Source organism: Polyodon spathula, chromosome 14 (assembly GCF_017654505.1).
Source record: "Polyodon spathula isolate WHYD16114869_AA chromosome 14, ASM1765450v1, whole genome shotgun sequence".
In the NCBI taxonomy this organism is placed as follows: Eukaryota; Metazoa; Chordata; class Actinopteri; order Acipenseriformes; family Polyodontidae; genus Polyodon; species Polyodon spathula.
The window spans coordinates 8523511-8549005 of record NC_054547.1 but is presented as its reverse complement, the minus strand read 5'-3'; the positions used below and the strand labels follow the sequence as shown (position 1 = coordinate 8549005).

At 36.6% G+C, this 25495-nt stretch overlaps 1 protein-coding gene across 4 annotated transcripts in view; it reads left to right on the top strand.

The window, feature by feature from the left end:
- tnr (tenascin R (restrictin, janusin)) overlaps window positions 1–25495 on the top strand; it is a 111800-nt gene that overhangs the window by 71464 nt on the left and 14841 nt on the right. For 2 of the 4 annotated variants that reach the window (XM_041270858.1, XM_041270855.1), the window contains exons 4-13: window positions 10059–10602; window positions 10896–11372; window positions 12966–13229; window positions 15369–15484; window positions 17036–17186; window positions 19690–19959; window positions 20416–20601; window positions 21161–21250; window positions 22967–23230; window positions 24286–24552. In XM_041270858.1, coding sequence (XP_041126792.1) covers window positions 10107–10602; window positions 10896–11372; window positions 12966–13229; window positions 15369–15484; window positions 17036–17186; window positions 19690–19959; window positions 20416–20601; window positions 21161–21250; window positions 22967–23230; window positions 24286–24552 — 2581 coding nt within the window. In that variant the 5' untranslated portion in view covers window positions 10059–10106. The remainder of the gene's footprint in view (window positions 1–10058; window positions 10603–10895; window positions 11373–12965; window positions 13230–15368; window positions 15485–17035; window positions 17187–19689; window positions 19960–20415; window positions 20602–21160; window positions 21251–22966; window positions 23231–24285; window positions 24553–25495) is intronic. The other 2 variants (XM_041270856.1, XM_041270857.1) reach the window with 2 other exon arrangements.

Below are 25495 nucleotides of genomic sequence, written 5' to 3'. Positions count from 1 at the left end.
AATGCGTGTTTAGCTCAAAGCCTATTCTTGAGTGGATATAATATAAACCTTCTGAGGAACACCACCAATCATTAACCCTTGAACCACCTACCAATGCTGTTCTGTATCATTCTATAACATCTATCTTTCTTTATGCTGTAATACTAGAAGAAGCTTATAAAATCCATTGACAAAAATTTTGACTAGAAGTCATTTTCAATGTCTTGATGATGATACAATGATCATGATGTTCTGAAGACTTCTTATGGACAATTTTTATTTAAGTTTCTTCTAGTAATACTACATACTGTCTACTGTCATAGAGTGTTATGGATGATAGTTATGGATTGTCTTGGTTTTGTATGACTGGTAGCAGTGGATGTTTCTGGCAGGTGTTGGTCCACATAATGAGCAGACCAGCCTTGCTTTAATATTGGTCACACAGTATATTCACTCTCAACAAATGAAAAAAATGTATTATTATGTTAATATACTGTTTAGTAATACTTGAATTTCCAAATTATTCTCTGCAACATCCCATTTTCCAAAATGTATTCTCTCCGAAAATATATTGCAAAATACTACAGTTTGTCATTAACTATTTGGATTTGCAGAATATTTGCATGTGTGAAATAGTAGGAGGTAATATGCTGTGTTTTTGTAAAACTTTATAAGCTATTGTTTATCATGTCTTTCCATAATGTTTTCATTATGATTTACATACTATGAGTACTGATTTACTATATGTACTGTACTTACTAGGTAACTATACTATGATATTATACTATATATATTATATCTATATATAGATATATATATATATATATATATATATCTATATAATAATAACATAGAGCCTCTTGATGCAGGCAGTCAAGGTTTTAGATTGTCCACTGTTCCAAAACTGTTTTAGACTACATTTTGACAAAATCTATAACAAATCCATATATATATATATTGTATATATATATATATATATAATATATATATATATTTATATATATTTTATGTTATTGTACATTGTGACACAGAAAGGAGTTTCTATATTTCCATGAATTGCTGAACAACACCTGTCAGTCAAGGCAACCCAGATACGGTACAATCTGTCAGGCAGAGATAAAAAGGGATGTATGCCTTGCAAAGGAAGGGAGAGAAATACGTGATGGGCTTTTGGTATAAATTCCTATGTAAAGCATTTAATTGGAAAAGAAACCTTGTGAATTCTGAACCTCGTAGGATTTTTATTTTTAGTTTTTTTTTTTTAAATCTCAGCCACTGTATTAACAACCATTGCCTTGAAGAACTATATTAATATATTAAAAATTGGAAAAAGAGACATGTATAAACAGAGGAAATGAAATACAGATGTTGGGGAGGGAGAAAAATAACCAGGATTCTTTAGTTGCAGTATTTTTTCACATCCCTTGTAAAAATACCACTTGCTCCTAAGTAACAAGACATTGTTAGAGGTTGCTGTAATAAGCTTTATTGCCACACTACCAAGTGCTATCAAGCAGAGTAATTTGTGTGTTGATTTATAGATTGTCTTAACAAGCTAGAGCTGATATTTATAGATTGTCTTAACAAGCATGAAGTTGAACAAGATGGGACTGTAACATTTAAATTAAGTTGTGCGCTTTCATATGACGCCTTATTAAAAGGCAGACTAAGAAATACAGTGCAGTGATCTGCCTCAACAAAAAGTAATCTACTTTAACAACATTCAAAAAAAGAATCACAATGGTTCACATAGCTGGTCTCATTTTAGTCTGCAGTTAAATTTTTTGAGAATTGGACATTTATTTATTAGGCAAAATGACAAGGTTTTATAATGACTCGTCTTTGTTTTTATCAACATTTTGTGATCTCAATCAGTTATGGCAAGACCTGTTCATCCACTTGTTTTCAACATGGGCCTCAAATAAGAAGTTTGCTTTTTTTTTCTTTTTCACCTGCCTTGTCTTTTTCCAGTAGAACTGGGAGCAAAATACATCAATGTTCAAACGTCATTAAATTTCAATATAACCTCCAAGTGGGGCACCAATTCGAAAGGCTTTTTAAATATTATATTCGCTGCTCTTCACCAGGTCTTTTTCTTTTCATGTATTTCGCTGCTCATAGTGCCCTTGTTATATTCAGCACTACTATATATATATATATATATATATATATATATATATATATATATAGACATTATATATGATATTCCCTATAAATATGCCTAGTATAAACTGGGTGCACATCCAAGGGAGGCAAAAACACTTAGTTATAAGTGAAAGTAAAAATAATAACATGTCAGGAATATGAAGACACATGCACGTTTATTAGTGTGCACATTTAGGCCGTCTATATAGTGCTTTAGTTGTGTGCTGTCAAATAGACATAAGGAAGTGGATGAATCATCAACAAATCCCCACCCCCCCCCACCACGTGTCGCGCCCATGATGGAAATCAAGAGTTCAACTTCCACAGCTCTGTTTGATTAGCCTCATACAGGGATGAAGGGTGTATAGTTAAATAGCTTTTCGCTTTAGTACCTGCCAAGTGTGCGTTTTCTTTCTGTCGCATAACACAAATAGCAAGCATTTGTATTATAGAGAACTCAAATCAAAATCCACCCTGAACAGCAATTAAAGCACATAACACACCCCTTTCACTGATAATAAAAGTGAGATTTTTTGTATGTTTCTTCTGTGGTCTGCAAGGTACTTTGCATTTGGACTAGTTTAAATTGTAATAATAAAATACCTTATTTGAATTCAAATCATGTAGAACCCAACCTCTATCAAAATAATCAGACTGGACAACATTTCCAATGAAAACAAAGGAACAGTTTCATTAGAAATAAAACATAATAAAGGACACATTAAAGGTACAACAACTAAACTAAAACAATGTAGAAAGGAAGAATTAACTAAACTAAACAGTACAGAAAAGAAAGCTTTAACAACAACACTCCCACTCCTGCTGGTTGACCAGCGATCCAACGCAATATGGGAGATTGCCTTAAAGGTTACAGCTGCATTCCTGACAGCTCTTTAAGACAAAGGTTAGTCTTAACAGGGGTATCATTAGTAACACAAATATTTACTTTTGTTAATGTTTGATAATCAAAGCATTGTTAAATCAGTCTCATATATATATTTGGTTCAGAAGGCAATTCTCACTCTTGTGAGTTAAAAGACGTTCTCTGCGTCCACACAACCTATCAAGAATTATCTATTACTACGACAGCTAAATTTGTATTCTAGCCTTAAATGCAGAATGATAATTTCTTATAAAATCCACATAAATTTGTATAAATCACATACTAACAAATATTATAGTGTGAATTGAGAGCAATAATACTTTTCACCTAAAACAAAACGTTAATTTTACTTTAAGGTCTGCTTATTCTCGAGGTCAAAAGAGGGTTAAAACACTACTCACTGAATACTTAACTGTCATTCGCTGCAGAGGTATTCCACTGAAACAGCAATTCCGCCACCAATATGTACACTCTTTGTCAAGATATGTCTGGGATATTCCATCACAAACTCCGGCACTGCCAGCTCAATAAATAAATTGAATATATATATATATATATATATATATATATATATATATATATATATATATATATATATATATATATATATTTATGTCGACTTCAAATGCTCATCCAACTCTTTCTCCGGTGATCAATCGGAGCTAAGTTAGAGATTTGATTACAAGTATTTTAGGATTTTAGATATTTTTCGCAGCAAGGGTCCCACACCAAGGTAAACACTAGAATAGTTATCTTTAGAGTGTCCTAAAACGGACTCTCCAGATTGTCACAGTTCAAAGACTGGTTTGTGTAGTAGAACCTTATATTTCGTGTCAGGAGCACTCTTTCAGTGTCACGCTTACGTTTTAATAATCTTCTCTTTACCCCTGTGATTGGATAGTTTGTCTATTTTGGGCGGTGCCTGAATCCACGTGGAGTATTTCCCATTGGTTGTTCTCATTCCGATGCAGCCCCTTTGTTCTCAATTGGTCCGCTGTTCCGCCCCCCGTCGGCTGGATTTATGAGACGGAGTTTTCTGTTATAGGTGTCAAAGCACCCAGAACTGTCTGACTTGCGGCGCCAAACGAGTCATTCCGTGATCGTGAAGATAAGCCATGTGTCCAGTATTTAGTTTACAACTCCTTTTTAAAAACATTATTTGTCAGTGGGGGAGTTTGTGACCAGAAACCAAGTAGACACAGAAAATGGCTTAAAATCCCCCTCTGTATATTTCAATTCTGTTACTTTCATATATAGAATGATGTTATGACCCACTCTGATTCTACACTTCCTTTGAGGATAATCATCAGAAAAATGCCAGTGGAATGATGGGAGCTGTGTAATTTGTGAGTGACAAGAACCAAATGCCATGTTAACTGGAGCTCCTGGGGGAGGGGGGGTTCCTTGAAGTAGCTAATGAAACATGACATGGACATAGAGCTACAAGAGCGTGAAGCTGATACACGTTTATGAGTGTATGGTAATGATATACACAAAAATGACACACACATTTAAGAGGGGTGACCGCAGTGTTTGGAGTAGCTGGGTTAAAGATTACAAATGAGAAATGTTAAGGGAAGAGACGGTCCCTCAGCGGTTTTGTCTTCATCAAGTCATCAGTAGTGTTTGTGCTAACGACTTAGAAAAAACACAGATACTTATAAATAATGCATCACTTGTTTGCAGTGCACACTATCACCAAGTTTAGTTACAAAATTCAAAAATCCAAAAGCACACAGAAAAAAAAAAAAAAACAGTAAAAAAGAAGATGGAATAGCTGTGTCATGTATTAAGGTTTATTAGGATGAACGCACATTATCCACCCCCAGCACCACTGAACAAAGGCAGTTCAAGTGGCACACCAGATTCAATCATGCTAGCATATACACACACTGTGGATGAAGGTGAAAACTGCAACCTCTGTCGATGCTGAGGACAAATTGAGTTGCTTGCCTAGATGTTAATCTTGTGTTTAGGCTCACTAAATGGGTTAAAAAACAGCGTTATATAATATAACTATATATATATATATATATATATAATATATATATATATATATATAATATATATAAATATATATCGTATATATAATATTTCGTACTGTCACTTAGTATCATACATCACGCAGATTTTTATCCATCCATTTCTTTATATAAGTTTAGTAAATGCCAATCAAAGTGTATCATTAAATATATTTAATTATATATTTTATAAATCCTATATTTATAACAAATTAACACCTCTCTCTTTTTCTATTTCATGACATTTGTATTTAGACATGGGATTTTTAGCATGCTGTAACTATAAAAAAAGCTAAATCAGGAAATGTATTTTCCAGAATGACCTCTTATTACTGTCAAGGTCTTACTAGGACCTGTCATGTGAATCCATATAGATTAGAAAGATCCTCCCCAGATACACTTTCATTTCACTCAGATTTGCAGTGGAGCATTACTGTAAATCATGTGTGATTTATGCTGACTTCCATTGATTCAGCATCATAAAGGGGCATTTATTGGATAATGTTACATGCAAGTGGTTACTTTTGATTAAGGATTTATAGGTACATTGTGTTTTTGACCCAATGAAAAACAGGTCACAATACAAAGTTTACATTCTCTGTGATTGTATTGATTTTACTACATAGCTTAACTGGTAACACTTTATATTAAATGTCTCTAACTACACTGTAAGTGTATAGTTACATAGTAATTACATTATAAATCACAAAACCTTGTGGTAATATATAATGTAATATACATTTTTACTTATTGTAACATTGTAACTACATAATCATATGGGTAGTTATAAGGTTATTTCAGTGTAGTTACAGTGTAGTAAGAGAACTTTACGTAAAATCTTACCAAAAGTTATATACTAGACAAAATGTGTAGATTTCTTTTTTCCCTGTCATTTTCTATAGGGTGTCGGGGGGTCAAGCCTTCCCTGAGGCACACACTAATAACATCACTACTCAAACAGCTGGACTAAAATAATCTTTTTCTAATACTCTCAAGAGCAGGATCTACAGTATTTGCCAATTATCATAGCCTAAACTTTCTAAACAATAAAAGCAAGTTTGTAATTCAGTCAGATATTAAACAGTGTTAGTCAAACAGTAATTTTGCCTAAGAGCAGTATGTTCCTGTAAAAATCAATTTGAGAGGATAGAATTGCTTTGCATTGCAGAAACGTGCATTGGATTGCTTTGGTATATGAATATACGATGTGTGTAATAAAGGTTGGCTTTTGACTTGACAAATGGGTTTCTTATCCCTGATCATTTCAATTGGAGGTCCTGTAATTATATGTGAACCTGGGTATGTGTGTCACAAACCTACTTGTGCAAGTTGATCAGGACATCCTGTCGCTCTTTATCTTATTGTTAACAGCCAGTCAGCTCTCGTGATTTCCAGAAATGGGCTCTTATCAACCTTTGCCCACAATTTGTTGCAGACATACAGAAGGTTCTGACAATGCTTATTAAGTTGGAAAGCAGCATTGTAGTTTGTATCAGTTCTCCTCGCAATGGAGTTTAGAGATGACAGGTGCAGAGTGTCAAAAGAGGACACTGTACCAATCATCCTGTTGTAACAGGGCAACTTATAGCACCAGCACTTACACACACACACACATTTTTTCTGAAGACCAATTCTGTAGGTTTAGTTTGTTTTTCTGATTGGAAACATGTAGTCCGTGTTAAATGTTTCTAAAGAGCATGCATACAGTATAATGTGTAGGGCTTGGTATTGTGGATGCCTGTGGCAAAGTGCCCCGCCCCTGGGCTATTTATTTGTGTTGTATGTTATGTGTAGTGTGTTAATGTTGGTGTATAGTCATTGGTACAATGGATATAAATGGGCTTGAGTAACACAAGTGTTTAAAATATATATTTGTATTTAGGCACGAGGATTGCACAGCACTTCACGTGCAGGTAAAATATAATAATATGTGAGCACAGGGAATTGCACTTTTATTAATTCACATGCAGTTGTACCGAGACTCCAATTGAATGATTGATTAGCAATCAAGTCTCGGTACGGCTGCATAAAAGCAACATGTTTTTACTCACTCAGGGTTGTGTGTTCAGTGAGTGGAGAACGGGATTGGAGACAGAGGTAATAGGAATAGTTAATAGTTCAAATAATAGCTCACCATATTTTGTCTGTATAGCCAGTTTTGTTTGTCTTTTGTTTTGGCTACGAGTGCCGTGTCTTGTTTGTCTTTCAACCTTTTATTTTCTGTCTGTTTCGCTATTAAATACTGAGCGAAAACAATCGCTCAGCTACACCAAACCCCACCTCTCTGTTGTTTATTTCCTGGTTCCTGGTTCTGGTCTGACGTCATCCACCGCACAATGCCATTTGACGGCACTTTGGGGCAAAATAAATAGACACTAACAAACAGGGCATGAACACTAAATATGAACAAGTACGGTGCTGGTGCTTCCAGCACTCGTAGCAGTTATTATTATTACCTTTTTATTTTACTCCCGCTCGTTCACCCTGAACACACAACCCAGAGTGAGTAAAATGTGCATCTATATACACTGTTGTGCCGGGATTCATTTACTAATTAATTATTAACATTGAATCCCAACTAATTTGTGCAACCCCGTGCTCACATATTATTACATACTTTATCTGCACATGAAGTGATGTGCCTAAATACAACTATATTTTTAATCACTGCTGCTACACCTACCCATTTATATTCTGTGCACCAATACCAATACACCAACATTAACACACCACAGGCAACATATAACACAAAATACACTCCAGGGGTGGAGCACACTGCCACAGTATTCCAAAATAATAATGTATCTAATTTAATTTAAGTGGATAAGAAAGCAAAATTGAAACTACCCATATTTATTGAGGGTAATGCAGAAAACATGGTTACAGTCATATTCGTCAGCTGCAGTAATACATGTTAAAACTGTACAATGCACTAGTAAGACCTCATCTTGAATATTGTGTGCAGTTCTGGTCACCTCGCTATAAAAAGATATTGCTGCTCTAGAAAGAGTGCAAAGAAGAGCGACCAGAATTAATCCGGGCTTAAAAGGCATGTCATATACAGACAGGCTAAAAGAATTGAATCTGTTCAGTCTTGAACAAAGAAGACTACGTTTTGCAACCTAATTCAAGCATTCAAAATTCTGAAAGGTATTGACAGTGTCGACCCAAGGGACTTTTTCAGCTTGAAAAAAGAAACAAGGACCAGGGGTCACAAATGGAGATTAGACAAAGGAGCATTCAGAACAGAAAATAGGAGGCACTTTTTTACACAGAAAATTGTGAGGGTCTGGAATCAACTCCCCAGTAATGTTGTTGAAGCTGACACCCTGGGATCCTTCAAGAAGCTGCTTGATGAGATTCTGGGATCAATAAGCTACTAACAACCAAACGAGCAAGATGGGCCGAATAGCCTCCTCTCGTTTGTAAACTTTCTTATGTTCTTATGTTCTTATTATGTTATGCAAGGAGTGCCTATGAAATATGTTAAATATACCAGTTTCTCTAGGTGGCATTGGAGCCTTTTGGTACTGGTACAGTATGTCATTAGCCAACCATGAAAGACCAGCCTTACAACAGTACAATTCCTTATTGCAAGTCTCTAGGCTGTTCTCTTTTATTATGCGCATGACTTTGGAGAGGGTATGTATGTGCTAAGATTAATTCTTTCTGAAGACACTAAGAACCACTGCACCGGAATGAAACAATGCAGTGATACATTGGGAGCTCGCAAACGCAGCCTTCTAGCTGAACTGTGTGATCCAGACCTACTAATTGAGCACTGGCTAACATCCCCAAAAATGGTGCTGTGTCTTTAATTGATGAAAGCCCCTGCTGTGCCAACAAAGGGCATCTGAATTGCTTACAATAGACCCATCAGACACTGCAGAAACATGACTCAGCCTCTCAATGATCTGGTCTGACCCAGCAGATTGACAGTCAAACATTGAAAGATGCGGAATTGATGAAGAACAACTCTGGGCAACAGAGCGACAAGATCTAGTCTCTCTTAAATTAAATTAATTTTTTATTTTTTTATACTTTTGTTTTATTTTTTATTGTTAACTGAAGATGGACTGTTAGCTGTTGTAGCATAGTCTTATCAAGGTCGAATTTAGGTAATGTCCACTTGTGTCCTTGTCTCAATAAAGCTGCAACATTTGAGTCTAAGGGCATAACAGCCTCCCTCTACTTCATTCTATTGAGTCAGGAGGATGAGCCATCAAACATGATAACCGCAAATACACACTAATTCTTTTCTTTTTTTAATTAAAGATCATATTCGAATTAAAGCTAACTAACTGCATCATATACAGTACCTTCAAACATTTGTTAGTGTGTGAGGTGAGTGATTTGGGTATTGAGCAGCTGCATTTTCCTCCCACACAGTTACTGCTTGTCGGTGCTGGATTCCTTATTCAGCAGTTTGTCTGTGTGGTTTGTTCGTGTCATGACCTATCTATCACAGAAACAGTTTAACAGAGATCTGGAAACTCATTGTATTCTTATCACATCTCCTCACTGTCCACGAATCAATTCCAGGGCACTAGAGATCGGAGGATAGTAGCTTAGGATCTTCTCTTATCTGGTGCAATAACTCAGTTACAGAAGAACACAAATCCTCATTTAAATTAATTTTAACAGGACAAATATCTCAATACTGTACAGGCAGCAACTTCCAGTGACTGAAACAAGTTAGAACAAACATAGCACACATTAAAATATGATTACAGTATAATATAGTTTGAGTTTAGTTTTCTGTCCTAAGGTTGTTTGGTGATCCACCTTGATTTAAACTTGAGTACCTCAATAATAATAATAATAATAATAATAATAATAATAATAATAATAATAATAATAATAATAATTGAAATAACAGTGTATCTCTTTTAGTCATTGTCACCCTAAACTGGATAGTTCACAAAATATTACATGGTCAACGTCATATTCCATCCTGCAGCTTAACAGTTGTATATGTTTTGTGTATATATTACTCCTTGTTTCTTCCTTTCTTTTAAAACTCATCGAAGAAACATTTACAGACTTAGCTTTGGATTCCAGACCTCAACCTTGAGCTGATGGCGTGTAATGACAGCAGCATGGCAGTTTTGAGGAGCCTGCTCTTAACCATTGCTGTGGCTATTCTGGGAGTCCTTGCAGTTCACGAGGAAGGAAGGCACTTTGTGAAGACCATTAGAGTAAAGAGGGACACAACTGAAGCTGAGGATCGTTTTGTCAACCATAGCTTGAAGAAGCAGCCAGTGGTCTTCAACCACGTGTACAACATCAACGTTCCCCTGGAGTCCCTCTGCACTGTCAACCTGGAGTCCTCCCCCAGCCGTGTGGTGAAGGTGGAGGAGCAGGAAGGGGCCTCGCAGTATACCGAGCAGACAGCAGACCAGGAGAGCCAGGTCACCTTCACCCACCAAATCAACATCCCCAAGCAGGCCTGTGCCTGCCCTAGCTCATCCACCATGCAGGACCTAGCCATCCGCATCGAGGTGCTTGAGAGGGAGATGTCCTTGCTGAGGCAGCACTGCAGCTCCAATTGCTGTGGAGAAAGTGCAGCAACAGGTATGTCATGACTTTAAGGAGTTTTGTATACGCGCCAATAATATCCACTACTCTTCCATGTCAATGTCTAAATATGTGTGAAACATTTTCAGGAAGATTACAAGAATAAAAGTTAAAAGTCCAACAGTTACCACCAGGTCTACACAACAATACTATTATATTTTATTTTTATTAGAAATTTTCTTTATGGAAAGATACAGATATTAAAAAATATATATTTTGGACCTGGTAGAAACAAAAGAAAATTAGAACCCCAAATTAATAAGAGCATACTGGCTTCTATTCCACCATAGGTCGACTGGATTATGTCCCACACTGTGGAGGGCACGGCAACTTCAGCATGGATATCTGCGGCTGCGTTTGTGAGGAGGGCTGGACCGGCAAGAACTGCTCTGAGTCACGGTGCGCAGGAGACTGCTCGGGCCGGGGGTTATGTCTGGAGGGGGAGTGTGTCTGTGACGGAGATTTCACGGGGGATGACTGCTCTGAGACGCGCTGTCCTGGGGATTGTAGTGACAGAGGGCTCTGCATCGATGGAGAGTGTGTCTGTGAGGAGGCCTACGCTGGGGAAGACTGCTCTGAAGCCCGCTGTCTCAACAACTGCTCTGACCGGGGCACGTGCATCAACGGGACCTGCCAGTGCCAGCAGGGCAGCGTGGGTGAAGACTGTTCGCAGCTGATCTGTCTTAATGACTGTAGCCAGAAAGGGAACTGCAAGCAGGGCATCTGTACTTGTGAGGAAGGCTATATAGGCGACGATTGCTCATCAGGTATGATTTGTATTCAACATGGTCAAGTTACAGGTATTCAGCACTTTTATTAGCTTTGTGATGTAAGCAGTGCCCTATTAAAATGGTAGGTACTGTAAAATGGCTGCCTTGAAGGCACAGGGTCCCAGTTGTGGAAAACAAATAATTTGGTGAAGAAAAAGGTGGGAATCCAACAATAGAATTGCATCCTTATGTGTACCTCCCATTTGAAAAATACAATAAAAGTAAATAGCAGTACCTCGGCATTAGATATATAATTAGTTTATTTGTATTTTAGAAATGAAATACTAATTGTAATTGCACATCACATTACTTTTCTTGAAGCCAGAACAGATCTCTAACCATTGAAAATACTTCAATAAAGGCAATTAAAATAACAGTACAGCTCAATATATTGGTGTCCCTTATCTCATGTGGCATAGTTAGTAATAGTACTATCATCCCGTATAGGCCAGTACCACCCAAAGAGCACAAACAAATATCTGTAATGATTATGGACGATACTGCTCAAGTAATTTTTTAAATACTGAAATACTTTTATTGCCGTGTACCAGTCACCCATGTAATGTGCTATTTCACCATAGTTTTACGACAGAAGCAAGGCAAGATATGAATATCTGAAAGAAAAAATGTGGGTTGCTATCAACGGTATATGTTTTTTACTTTTATTATTACATACATAAATAAATAAATAAATAAATAAGCAAACACAAATGTACTTCTTTATCTGCCTTTTGCAGCAAATGAGTGAATTTGACATTTAGAAAATTGACATGTCTTAGATGGTTGTGCTTAAAGATTGCTTCCACAAGTTGTGTTCAATTATGTCTGTTCCTGTCATTCTGCCATTTAATGTAGACATCAAAGATCTTCAGCTTTTTTTTTTTTTTTCGCAGTGCTGTCTTCCTGTGTTGTTTAGTGGCACTGTAACAGGGACACTGGGTCCAATTCACAAAGAATTAACTCTTGATCCCTTATCCTTATTATAAAACAATCTGATATTTATTAAACTCTTCTAGATTGCTGTAGGCTTTAGAAAAAGTCTACAACAGTCTTCAAGAGTTCATAAAAGTATACATTCAGGAAACATTCAATCGTTAGCAATATTAATTACCACAGGAAACAATAGTGTACAAAACAGAACAAGAATGTCTCCATTGAATATATTTTGTTAACAGTCCAGTAATTAATTTGGGATATAACATACAGTATATGCCAGGCCGTATAGTATAGATGCCACGGTCATGCTATGTGGAATTTTATGTTATCCAGGTTTTTTGTAAAGATAATTAACAATTTTTTGGAAAAGTAAAACACAGATGTGTTATTGTGGCAAGCAAAATGAAAACTGATTTAAAAATTATAAAATATATAGAAGCCTTTCCAGATCTGACTCATTGTCTCCACCAATTACACATGTTTTTCATGTTTTTATTTTTCTTTGTATTTCCATGTTTGTCTGAAGCATGCTTGATTAGCTATCCGAAACAAATTAGTGCTTCGTTAGCTCGCTTGTCTGCCAAATCCTTTTAAAGTGTTTTGGCATCTCGTGAAATTGGTCTATCACATAAATAAATGCCTCTCTTCTTTTAGTCACTCCACCTATAAAGCTCCATGTGGTGGGAGTCACTGAACAGACCATTGATCTGCAGTGGGAAGGCCCCCTCGTGGTGACAGAGTACCTCATCACCTATGTGCCAACTAGCCCTGGAGGTGCCCAGCTGGAGCTGAGTGTGCCAGGAAACTGGACAAGCTCCACCATCAGGGAGCTGGAGCCTGGCATTGAATACAACATCAATGTCTATGCTATTCTCAACAAGTCACTTAGTGTGCCAGTCAACGCCCAAGTCTCCACATGTAAGCAGAGTTTTATGTATGCTTGTACTGTCACATTGCTAGTGATGCACCATAAAACAAACTCTGTTCCCATTGTGTTCAGTGGTAATTAGAACACACTGTTCGCTGTTATTGTGTTACACTAAATTTGCAAAATGGATATGTGGGTTCTCTCTAGTATACTCTTTATTTATTAGCCAAGGGCTAAGAAAAACCCATTCACAGCCTGGTAGCACATACAATGTACAGAGGCTACTATAGCTTATTGTATTGTTACATTAACAATACAATATAGTCACTATTCGTTTCAAGGAGGGTTTGCATCCTTGAGATACAAAACAAAAACAGCAGAAGGCAACATTTGCACAGGGACACTGTTGATGGATGTGATCCTTCAAACTTGTTAGTATTGTTGGAAACAATAGTGCACACATGACTTTATGCACTACATCTTATACTGTACTATATGCACCATTAATATTGAGATATTCATTTTGGGTGGGAAAGCAGACTTTATTTATTAACTTAACTAAACACAAACAAACTAAACAAAGAGTGGGTTATAAAATATTTTCAAGGAAGTAAATTCAGGGTGTTTCCTATCAGAGTATTAATTTAATTGTTCTTACCTGCCCCAACGTTGTTTCTTGGTCGTTTTATAACATCAACCTTGTTTTTGCCCTTGCAAACAGAATGGCAGTTGGGCCCACAGTTGGCACTGTTCCTAGATTTGTATGACTAATTCAGGGCTGTCAATGCTTATTTTTAGATAATGGTGCAGAAGGGTTTGTGTCCTCTCATGTAAGAAATACAATATATTCTTTAGGCTACCTCACCCTGCTTCTAATGCATAACTTTTTTTTATTTTTTTTGCATAACAGACAACATAATTCATTATTGAAAGTCACAGAAACAAGAATGATGCAATGGTATTGGAGCAAGGTCATAATACAATAAAATGACAGACAAATGATCTGTGACTGTGCAGTCTTCCTCAATGGGAGAAAGGTCTGCCACCTAGGAGGCAGGAAACATCTGCTACCTGGTATAAGAAGGACTAGCCAGATACGCTGGCATACAGTCAGGGTTTAGGAATGCTTTTCTAAACTGAGCTTTGGAAAATTTGTTGTAATTAAATTAAAATTTCCACTTGACTACAAGCAATCATATGGGCCCTTATTGGCCAGATGGGCATTTTGTCAATTGCACATTGCTGTCGGCCTGTATTACAAGTCATCAGCCACTTTCGTTAAGATGCAGCTAATTGGGAATTAATTAAGAGAAATTTACATATATTATAAGTTCAACTCCGTGCTTCCAAAACCAGGTGTAATAAATATGTTGCATGTGTCTGTGGACTGTTGAGGGAGGGAACACTCACTGAAGAGTCCTTGCCATGGGTCCAATATGCCCATCTGGCATTGGAAATAAAGAGATACAGCAGATTTCTGGAAAAGTAGCGAGCATTTTACCTTGTGGTTAATCTTGGAACTCAAAGGCTGGAAAAGGTGGTGTTTAACAGAAGGTGAAATACAGTATCTGTCCTGATAATGTCATGAGGAATATAAGCATTGGTGACCATAGAAACCCAAGAAACCCCACCTTAACAAAAATGCAATTAGCAAGTGACATATATACATACACACACACACACACACACACACACACATATATATGTGTGTGTATATATATATATATATATATATATATATATATATATATATATATATATAATATTATATGATATATATATATATATATATATATATATATTCTGATCTATAATCCTGATTTTTCTCTTAAATATATGCAAAATTAAGAACTCATTTAATGTGTACCTGTTAAATGCAGTGACTATTTGTCTTCAATACAACAGTAAAGCGAGTGTCTTAGAAATATCCTTTCCTAAGCACTGTTGGGCAAGCAAATATTATGGACATAAATATTTTTCCAAAATGCTTACTCTTTAAGCATGCTTCACAATTGCCTGTTCATGAAAATATACGTTACATGTAGAAATTTTTTTTTTGTATAAATCTTACTATTGCCAGCTGCCTACATCTGTCCCCGAGGGAATTTGATGGGCCTTGCGGCTGAGATGTTGATTGATAGAAAAGATAGAAGATGGAGAGTGATAACATATCTCCTATTGCCTTACAGATCTGTCCACTCCAGAGGGTTTACTTTTCAAATCCATCACTGAGACCTCGGTAGAGGTCCAGTGGGAGCCATTGTCATACTCGTTTGATGGCTGGGAAATCAGCTTTATTCCAAAGGTAAGGATTACTAAGGTGGTATAACCAGCATTTACATGAAACAAACTTGAGGGAAACCTGTCGTTCTTCTCCATAAAAAAGTATGATCATGAAAATTAATATTGTTCATTTTGTAACAATGGAAGAAAAATAGTCAGTGCTAAAATGTGGTCTGCATTACAAAGCTTCCTCTGAAAGAAATGACAGCTGTACTAGGATTACTCCACCTTACTCGCTCATCAGCAAATAAAACACAGGTGCTGTGTATATATTCTCTTCTGTACTTTCTCCACCTACACTCTCAGTACATTTCTGTGGGAAAACAAGCATGTCCTTTTATATTTATTGTCTATAATTTAAGTAATGTATTTTAATAATTTATTACAACATAACACTGTAACCAAACTGTTATAGCAACAAGACTATGACCAAAGAACAACAAATTGCATTATAAATTATTTTATTTCTTTAAATCTTTGATTTGGGACACCACTACCTCAATTTTTCCTTAGCGTTTCGAACAATGCTCTGTCAGCCATTTCAATTGACAGGTGGTGGCCAGCAGATTAACAGGGGTGATTAAATGTTAATTGCCTTTATGTACAACACTAGTACATATACTGTATAAGATAATTGGATTCCAATATTCCAGTTTAAATTGTCAGCTTTTGTAGATAATGGCCTTTGTCAACTAATTCATATTTTATGCAAGTTGTGCCTTTCAATATTAGAACTGGGTGTTCACACTGTTGGTCTCCATCGATAGCCAGTTTAAGAAGAAACTAAGGGCCAGATGTACTAAGATGGGCCAGTTGCAGCGCAAACATACCACAGTTTGCATTTTCGTTACGACAATTCACAAAGTATACATTTTGCAGTATGTACTAAGAAAAAATATGTTAATAAAGAGAGCCGCAATATACCAATTTAAATATTATTATTATCTGTCATCTGTAGCGAGAGTTGTGTGGCATTGTTTCAAATAAAACAGCGGCAGCTGAGTTGTGGTTTGCTGCAGCAGAGGCTGCCCGAATGATAACGTCTATACATGCAATGGTGCAAGAATCAAAATAACAAATTGATGCAATTGTAAGAGTTGCAATTGCCCGCAGCTTTAGTACATCTCATTTATTGATCCCTCATCCTCATTTGCACTATCTCCACCCTGTTTTTGTGAATTTCTGCAGGAACGCCCAGAATTACATATTAATTTAAGGCTAAAGTGCAAATAAGAACTGTGGCTGCAAAGCATTTGTTAAAATTATGCTAACAGTGCTGCACTGGTTTAGTACATTTCACGCTACACTTCCATTTGGATTGCATGTGGTTTGCAACGATTGCGACAGGTGCAACACTTTAACTTTAGTACATCTACCCCTAAATGTCTAAAAACACCAGGACCATAAATTGGATTCTGACAAGATTAAGGATGGATTAAAAAGCATGATAAATACTTATGTTATGACTTCTGTCCAAAATTAGTATGGAGCTCTGAAAATAGTGCATCCAATATATACGACAACATAATACCAGTAGTTATTAGACCCAGTAAACTATTTTGTTTTTCTTAAGGATAATGAAGGTGGAATGATCGCTCAGCTGCCCAGTTCCATTACCTCCTTCAACCAGACAGGCCTAAAGCCAGGAGAAGAGTACACTGTCAGTGTGGTGGCACTGAAGGACCAAGCCAGGAGCCCAGCACTGTCAGCGACCGTGTCAACCTGTGAGTAGGTCTCTTGGATAAGGTTTAAATTCACCCAAAAATCATCTTTCAATGTGCAGAATTTGATTTTTGACAATTTTATCTCAATTTCTGGTGCAGTGTAATCCAATACTGTAATATTCGATATTTTGGAACATAATTATTAAGCAGTTCTACGAAGTAACTTTAAGAGAATTCTTACAAATTTTATAAATTGTACCAACAAAAAAAAAAAAACACTGGACACCTGCATTCTGTATATTTATTTTCCTATGGATGATATTACTGTCTTTTTTTGCTGTGATTTTGAACCCCCTTTTGATGGTTGTCTTTTCTGATGTTTTGTAAATGTAGTGCTTACAAAAGGTGGTGAACAATGGCACTACAAGGCCACTGTTTTCCATAAGAGCTTCCCTTTACAGCACCTCAGTCAATACCCAACACTGCCATTCAGATTGACAAATGATCAGAATTGTCAATCTGAAAGGGGTTTTGTGAAGTGCACATATGTGCACTGTAGAATATGTTGAGACTACCAAACTAATTTCACTGGTGAGATAAGTTAGATTTGAACTGTGATTTCCTGAGCTGCTTGAACCTATAATTTGTTGTAGTTAAGTAGTTTTTTTGTATTGAGTCTTTAAAAACAAATCACAGTAAAAATAATATTACCAGTGAAGCTAAAGCAAAATTTCAAGAGTATGAAGAGGACCACAGTACAACTATATTTAATAGGAAATGTCAGATGATGAATGGGTCAGTCTTAAATTAATTATGCGCTTAATGCAAACTTCAACATGGAATTTTTTACAATGTTAGTGGAGAAAAGCAGATTACATTTTATTGAACAGTTCCATAATGTCCTAAGTAAGAATTATTTTAACATTTATTAGCATCAATGTTGCTTATGAATTAAAGCTCCTTTAATTATTTATAAATTGATTTGTATTTAATATGCGTGTAATATATGTAACAGATAACTCAGTTTTTGTTAATTTACACTTCTGTTACAGTATATTGATAATAAAAATATTGAATTAACATCATAAAAATGTAAAGAAAAAATGCAATTCAAATATAAGTTGTAGCTACAATGTATGTTAAACTGTTCCTCAATTACACAGCTGTGTTGCATATTCATATCAGTAACATGCTTTATGAAATAGTTTCATTTCAGTGCTGAATGAATGTGGTTCATACTGTTTAACAGCAACTTTAATGGTCAGGTGTATTTTTCACATGTTCTGTGTATTTAAAACACAACTTTTATTTGCATTCATCAGGACCTTTTTTTGAGGGGTTATGAGTGGTAAATATGTTATATATCCAACTGTATAGCAGTAACAGAGGTGCACAAATATAAAGACACTTGGCCAAGGTCATGTGAGCAGTGAGTCAGTGACTGAGATGGAGATGGCACTAACCCTTCTCATCACTGCTGGGAAAATATCCATCAAGTAATACTAGCTTTAAGGTATTTTTTATTCAAAATATAGTAACCTTGGAAAGCAGTAAATGAAAATGGATTCTCAACATTAATTTATAGAATGTCTGTCATACTCTTGCTATAGCCTCAGATGTGTAAATTTATTGCACCTACATATCTTCGTTTTTTTACGAATTACCAATAAGGCTCTACATTATTAAAACCCTTGCCATGAGAAGTAATCTTTCTCACAATTTGCATTTTCATTCTAAATCAAGATACAAGAGCAAAGAAAAACATTATAGTACATATTTTTTCCCTGTTGATTTTGCATTTAACTAATGACTGGGTTCACAAGCTTTACTGTGAAAAACTGCTGTAGGAACATATTTTACTGTGAATCACAAAGCAGAATAAGCCAGCAGAACAGGACTGCTCATTGGAAATGCTGCTAAGCCCACAATAACGACTAATAAAGGATACACAAAACATGCAGTAAACATGCCACTCTATAACTCATAATTAACATGGAGACCTGTTATGTTCTCAAAGCGTAGTCATAATATAGGGTATAAAACAGTACATTGTAAAATTGTCCATGTGGAGGATAAGTTCCTATTCCCAACTGGCAGAGACACGGTCTTGCAGAGCACCCTGTAGTTTGTTCAGATGGCTCAATAAGTAGATTGCTGACCTGGAAAAGAATATGCTACTTTATTGATTTGTTTTTGTAAAACAATTTGTATTCTATAATGTCATACTTTTACTGATAATTTGTAGATATTTTATTCAAGAGAAATGTTTTAAACATCATCAAAATTGCATAATCTGTTAGAGAGGACTGGCAGACAATTCTAATTTGACCTTTCCAAATTAAGTTTCAGCAAAAATATAAGCACAGTATTTTTTCACAGGTTTTTGGCACACTGTTGTCATTGCCACCAGCTATTATTTCAACTGTAATTGATACATAGGGTGGGTTTTAATTCATTGTTATGTGTGGCTCAATAGTAGGTCTCCAACTTGGTTGCAATCTGCCAGGATCCTGTTTGCAAAAAGATTGATCTCATACCGACCCACTGTTCTTGTTGTTCTCAGTGATTGACGGCCCAAGCCAACTGACCATTCGGGACGTCTCAGACACAGTGGCCTTTGTGGAGTGGACCCCTCCGAAGGCTAAGGTTGATCAGATTGTTCTGAGGTACAGGCTGGTGGATGGGGAGATTCCCGGAACAACCTTCAGACTACAGCCCACCCTCAGCCAGTACTCCCTGCAAGTCTTGCGGCCAGGGTCTCGCTACAAGGTTTCAGTGACCGGTGTCCGCAATTGGAACGAGAGTGACTCTGTTTCAGCTGAATTCTTAACTGGTAAAAAATGATATTCACCCCATACAGCAGTGCCATTAAACTTGAATGCTTAAATGGTTGCTAATTAATCAATGTAGTGTATAGTGCGCAGTACAACAATTTCTTGAAAGTCACTGGTATAAATGTGTTTACAGTATCTTGTACAGAATGAAGTATGAATATGAATATGTTTGAGAACTGAGGATACACGAAAAGAGGTTATCTTTGTTAGACTATTTGTACAATTCTGTAACAGACAACAGAAAGTTATTCAGTGGTTGTGAAATGAAATGAAATTGAAATTAAATGAAATTGTTGTTTGTTTTTGTTTTTTAACCAAACAGAGCTTGCACTTGGATTTGTACTTGGGTAATCCTGTCCCGTCCATTATATAAGGGAAAAAGACACCACCAAAACAACATAATCAAAGCAGTCATCTAAGCAAAGATTTCTGTAGTGCTTTCTTTGTGTTCCCAGAAATCGATGCTCCAAAGAACCTGCAAGTGGTCTCCAAGAGTTCCGGGACTCTAGAACTGGAGTGGGACAACAGCAAGGCTGAGGTGGACAGTTACAGGGTGGTGTACAGCACATTGTCTGGAGACCAGTATCATGAGGTCATTGTGCCAAGGAATGATGGGCTGACCACCAGGGTTACACTGACAGGTGGGTATACTGTTTACCTTGGTCCTTATATTGTGTACATTAGGCAGAAACTTTGATTATTGCAAGCACAATCCAAACAGGGAGACACGTCTATTAGTTTGCAGAACGTTCTTCATCTGTCTTTAGAAGTAAACGTTGCGTTCAATGCAAGTGTACTGGAAGTCACCCACGTTTGTCAACATTACTGCAGTAGTCAATGACTGCTTTCTCAGATTCTACTAATTGATGAGCAAGATTTCATTGCATTGATTTTTGTTGGAATAATTATTTGTACTGAAGTTGGAGGCTCAACAATTATGAAGGGGACAGAGGAAGAAGGTTTTTATAAATGTGTTAATGAGGTCTCTTCAACATGTTTTTATTGAAGATTTCACAGCACGTAAGCATTTATTCAGTTTCATTTCATACTTCCAAACATTCCATAGCAAAATGGTAAACTAGCATAGCTTGTCCTATAAGCCTTTTGGATGGGTGGGCATTCCTGCAAGAACCACACATTATCATCATGTGGATTTTTTTTTAAATTACAGTAAGCTATTCAATATTATTTTACCTCCAGATCTGGTGCCAGGTACAGAGTATGGCATTGGGATATCAGCAACTCTGGGCAGCAATCAAAGTGTTCCAGCAACCACGAATGCCAGAACTGGTAAGTCATATGAGTTGTGATGAATTGTGTGTGTGTGTGTGTTAAGTGCTATGATATAATTATTCTGTCTTTATTGGTCACATTTTAATGAACTGCATATATTCCACCCTTATATTTTCAGAAATGTGTTCTTGTCTCAAACCAGAACATTGTATGCATATGGTACCAAATCTGGCCTAAAGACCAATCCTTGTATGGTCATGTATCACACATGTATTTAATATGTATTTTCATTCCATTGTTATTTTAAAAACTGCCAAATATAACATGAGTTTACATACTGTTGCCTTGAGGGCTTGAAATATGTCCAGTTATGAAAATTGAATAGGGTTCCACCATGCTGTTTGGACCACAAATCAGAGTGTAAGGTTTGTGAATTAAGGTAAACATGGAATTATAATAATAAGAATAAATGTTATTTTATATAGCACCTTTAAAAGCAACATCTCAAAGCGCTTTACAAACAAACAAAACAGAAAATAAAAACAGTCATAAAAATGCCGTTCTATAAAATAGGTTTTAAACTAGATTTAAAAGCACTGAGTGGCAGAATCCCTGATCTCTTTAGGAACGGTGTTCCAAAGTTTTGGGGCATAACAACAAAAAGCACTGTCATCCATAGAACGTAGGTGAACAGAGAGAGCACATAACAATCCAAGATCAGTTGAGTGAAGGTTGCGTGAAGGGGTGTAGACTGATAAGAGATCAGATAAATACTGTGGAGCCAAACCATGTAAAGCCTTAGAAGTAAGAAGTAAAATTTTAAAATTTTAAAATGAACTCAAAAGTGACCTTGTCAGGATACGAGCTGCTGAGTTCTGAACATGTTGGAATTTGGACAGGAATTTGGATAATGCACCTGACTGAGCTGCCATAAGAAGATCATTTGTAACTTTAACAAGGGCAGTTTCAGTACTTTGTAGTTGTCGAAAAACCAGATTGCAAAGGTTCAGAGTTTATTTGCAGTTAGATGGCAATTTCTTTGCCACGCTATAAGTATGAGACCAGACTATGTTTAAAATTTTAACAATGTTTACCATTTATTAGTTCCAAATACCCACATTATCTTCTACATTGAACATTATTGTTAAAATACAATACATGCCACTAGTATTAACACAAATTGTTCAAATTGCCTGAACCCTTAGAGCAACAGCCTCAGATACTACACTGATGGTCCCAATCATCAGGAGGTATTGGGAGCATCTCTGTCTCTGTATGCCTCTATTCCTGGTATTTATTCTCTTCTAGGCTCAGAAAATATGTGACTACTATTTGTTTCTGTTATCTTACTAATTGTAATATAAATTAATTATTCAGCTGGTACTCCATCCCAGTGCAACCAACCACAAACGACTCTCTTTTACAAGGTTGCTGTGGTTAATTGTTTACCACATTTTCTTCATCCCCATAGATTTCTTGCACATGCTTTATCACTTAAATCATTCTAAGCCTAAGTTGCCTTAGCAACTCTACTTAGGCCAAAGTCACCTTTGGCAAACTGGTTTAACAGTACCAAAACATTTTCATATGACTACCAATACATTTTCACGCTACAATAGTTGATACTGTGTGTGTTTTTAAACAAGAAATTTTCACCAAAACTACAGTACTGTACAAGGGGAAACCTGTCACACAAAGCCAGCAGGACACATGCCTAGGGCTTCTGTAAATTGTATTTTTTCCAGTCAGTGTGATTTCAGCTTGTCTATGCAGGTCTTGATTGCCCCACGGATTTGACGGTGACAGCCTCCACAGACAATACCATCTCTCTGCTTTGGAGGAAGGTCCAAGGCCCCATCAACCACTACCGAGTGACTTACACTACATCCACTGGCATGGCATCTGAAGTGACCGTCCCCAAGGATGTGTCAGTGGTCACCCTGACTGACCTGGAGCCTGGGACAGAGTACACCATATCGGTGACAGCACAGAGAGGTCGGCAGCAGAGCTCTGCTGCTACCATTGACGCATTCACAGGTACAGATTGCCCTTTGTGACAACCTTGCCACAGACCTATTTGAATATCTGGATTCCTACAGTAACTATAATAACTACATGTTCTCTTAGATACAAAACACTTTGTGTTTTCATAGAGAGTTATGTAACATTTTACCAGGAATTACCTAAAGGTTCTACATAATGAATGTTATTAATCACTGGTATTTCACATTAGCTTCTTTGATTTCATCCACTGTTAAAGCTGACAAATTCCTTGTACTATTTCAAATATACAAAATCCCCTCTTTACAAAAAAACAGAAAAATGAAACCCGGTGCCTATATTATGGACACTCTAGCTAAGCACAGCTTTAGCGTACGAGTGCAGCAGGTTGGAACATGTGGCTGCTGAGGCTGCAAAATGCAATTCTGGTTGTGTATTGCAGTATACCTGATGTTTGCCCTTTTCACAATGCTGTTTTTATGTTGATTTATGTATGAACTTGTTTATTTGTTAAGCAATACTGTTGTTGTGCACAAATTCATCTATTGCACCAAGTTTCTTCTTTCTACTGAGCATTACATTTTATGTGCTTCTAACATCCTCATCTTGCTCTACTTCCCTCATCCATATACTGCTGCTATAAAAGATGTCATGTCTTGTCTTTTACTTATGCAGCATTTCCACCCCCTTCTTCCTCTCCATCTCTTTGTTTGGGAATGTTACTGGTGAACAGAATTCATGTCAAGATGCACCTGTGGCTGAACATTCTTGAACTTCCTAAGCTTTAGGCACTGTCTCAGCTGTCATCTTAGCTTCAAGCTCTTTTTTAGCTGGAGTTCATTGCTTATATAATAGAATTCATTACTCATAAATAGTAGAACCGAGGTGGCTTCTGGGAAGTTCTATCTCTCTTATCCTCTGTATTGTTCACTGTTGTTCCACACTGCTTCTGAACTGCTCACTATCTTTCATGCAGCCCAAAAAGAATGACTATACTGTTTCTTCAGTGCTGAAAATAACCACAAGGTGTCTCACCAATGCTGCATATGTTGCTGCCAGTATTGTTCTTGACGAAGCACTTTGGGTTCCAGGATTCCGGCCCGTCACACAACTGTACTTCTCCGACATCACTTCCTCCACAGTGACGGTGGCCTGGAGTGCCCCAGCCCCACCAGCCGACATGTTTATCCTTAACTACAACCCACAGGACCAAGACAATACCCTGCAGGTCACCCTGGACGGCTCTAAGACACAAGCAACCCTTGCTGGCCTGCTGCCCTCCACAGAGTATATTGTTACCCTGGTCACCATACAAGGGACTGTAACGTTTAAACCTGTAGTGGGATCAATAACCACAGGTACTCCACCAAACACAAAACAATACACAGATGCTTTAGTACAAAAATTTACTCTGAAGTATTTGTATATTTATGAATTCCCGATTGACATTTAACCAACAATTATACCTTGAAAAATGGCAAACATAGCTTTGATTCTAGAGAGATTCTAAAATCTAATGAAAGGATGCAAGACTGGGATCAGTATGTAGCTGCAGCATTGAGTTTTTGAATGAGCCCTTCACAGTTTTGAGCAGAATGGGCTTGATGACTTTTAAGCAGAGCACCACCGGCTCTGACTGTTTTTATTTGACGTGCACAAGTATTGTTCTTGACGAGGCATAATACTCTTTGCCTAAGGCTTTCTACCTTTACAGCCACCCATCAACAGAACATCAGTCAACACTGAACGGACATGGGGCTTGTTCAGAGTTTTTTTTTTTTTAGTTTTTAATTTTACATTTTCATTTGTTAGGTTTAAAAATTTTTTATTTATCCACATTTTTATCTAAATAATTGAATCAGTGATGTTATTTATATGGAATCTAATCTAAACGAGCACATCACTTATATGGAATCTAATCTAACAGTGCGCATCACTTAATTATTTCCTTCAAAAAAAAAAAAAAAAAAAAAAAATCACCAGCAGTTCCAAACACTTTTCAAGAACACGTGCATAAAGGGCAGAACAATGCCATTTGGATTAGAAATAGAGATACAGCAGTGATGCAAATTCATGGCAAGAATAGGAAAATATGTCTATAACAACCCCTTTAAAAACTTTACACAATAAAAATAAAATTCAAAGACATAGTTATGTAAACTATAGTTACCAGAAGCCTCTCAGTCACCATTTCATATTTGCAAGCAAGCTATCATAAAAAGAAATGTAAAGGAGAGGTAAATACAGTACTACAGCAAATGAACATATTAATTGTAAATCATGTTTTTTTTTATGAAAAAA